The sequence below is a fragment of the Delphinapterus leucas genome, chromosome 20, assembly GCF_059928025.1.
Source record: "Delphinapterus leucas isolate spDelLeu-1000000601 "Yukka" chromosome 20, BTC_Dleu_Yukka2, whole genome shotgun sequence".
NCBI lineage: Eukaryota > Metazoa > Chordata > Mammalia > Artiodactyla > Monodontidae > Delphinapterus > Delphinapterus leucas.
The window spans coordinates 7,608,771-7,609,955 of record NC_143148.1 but is presented as its reverse complement, the minus strand read 5'-3'; the positions used below and the strand labels follow the sequence as shown (position 1 = coordinate 7,609,955).

The 1,185-nt window shown below is 55.2% G+C and overlaps 1 protein-coding gene across 2 annotated transcripts in view; it reads right to left on the bottom strand.

Annotated features, from left to right (window-relative positions):
• The window catches only part of TEAD2 (TEA domain transcription factor 2), a 45,320-nt gene that overhangs the window by 32,560 nt on the left and 11,575 nt on the right, over positions 1-1,185 (bottom strand). For both annotated transcript variants that reach the window (XM_089902590.1, XM_089902589.1), the window contains exon 11: positions 542-694. In XM_089902590.1, coding sequence (XP_089758716.1) covers positions 542-694 — 153 coding nt within the window. The remainder of the gene's footprint in view (positions 1-541; positions 695-1,185) is intronic.

The following is a 1,185-nucleotide window of genomic DNA, read 5'->3' as shown; positions in this document are numbered from 1 at the left end:
CTGCCAAGGAGGCCAGGAGAAGGGGTTTATGCTTAGAAGGGAGGGCAGGGAACACTGTGCCCTGCCGGAGGAATCATGGGATACCCAAGAAAGGGATCCCCACCATGTCATGTTCCCCCAGGTAGATGGGATGCCAACATGCCAGGTTCTAGGTCTCAGGGTCAGTAGGGAGGGGCCTCACATCAGATACTATATCACATTACAGGGTCAAGGGGGTCCCCACCACATCATACTTCCCAAAGTTAAAGGAGATTCTACCATACCATGTTCCCTGGGCTAAGGTTAGGTTCCCTGTGAAGGGGGTCCCCTAGGCTGAAGATCCACTGTGGGGTGTCCTCCAGGTCAATTTCCCTTTTATGAGAACGCTGTGGAATCCCCACCATAACAGTTCCCTGGGTAAACGGGTCCCCTAAGCTAAGGGTCAAGTGTGAGGTCCCCACTGTGTCAGTTTCCCAGGTAAAGGGCCCCTAGGCTGAGGGTCTGTTGCAGGCACTCCCCTCCGTATCAGGGTCCCTGCTGAGGCCCAGCACCAGCGCATCACCTGGAGGATGGTGAAGTTCTCCAGGACACTGTTCATCATATAGCGCTCGGGCAGCTGCCGCAGCTTGTGCAGAAAATTCACCAGGTACTCACACATGGGTGAGCGCAGTAGGCGGTACACGAACCTCCCGTCCTCCAGCTGGGCACGCTCCGTCTGAACCAGGGGACAGGGAGTGGAGAGGAGAGTGACTCAGAGACACAGGGGTCGCCCCAGGAACTGAGCCCCACTCAGATGCCACACCCACTCCCCACTGCCATCTTCCCTCCATTGCCCCATCCACAGTGACCAAAGATGGGACCCTGAACCCTTGGGTACCCAGCTCAGGCTCACTGAGCCTGGAACTAGGGACCCCTCCCGCCCCTCAAAGCTGTGCTCTGAACCCTCAAAACCCTCCAGGCCCTCAGATACCCTCAAACCCTCCAAAGACCCTCCATGAGATCTCCAAAGTCTATTTGACCTCTGTACTTGAGAACCCCCTCAAGCCCTCTGCAACCCCTAAGTGTGACCCTTGAACCTCCTTGCCCTACGGACTCCTCCAAATCCACAAGAACCTTTTGAATCTTAGTGACTGTAAATCTCTGTACCACACAGTATCTTTAAACCCTCAAAGTGACCTCTACACATCACTTTGGAACTCCGGATTA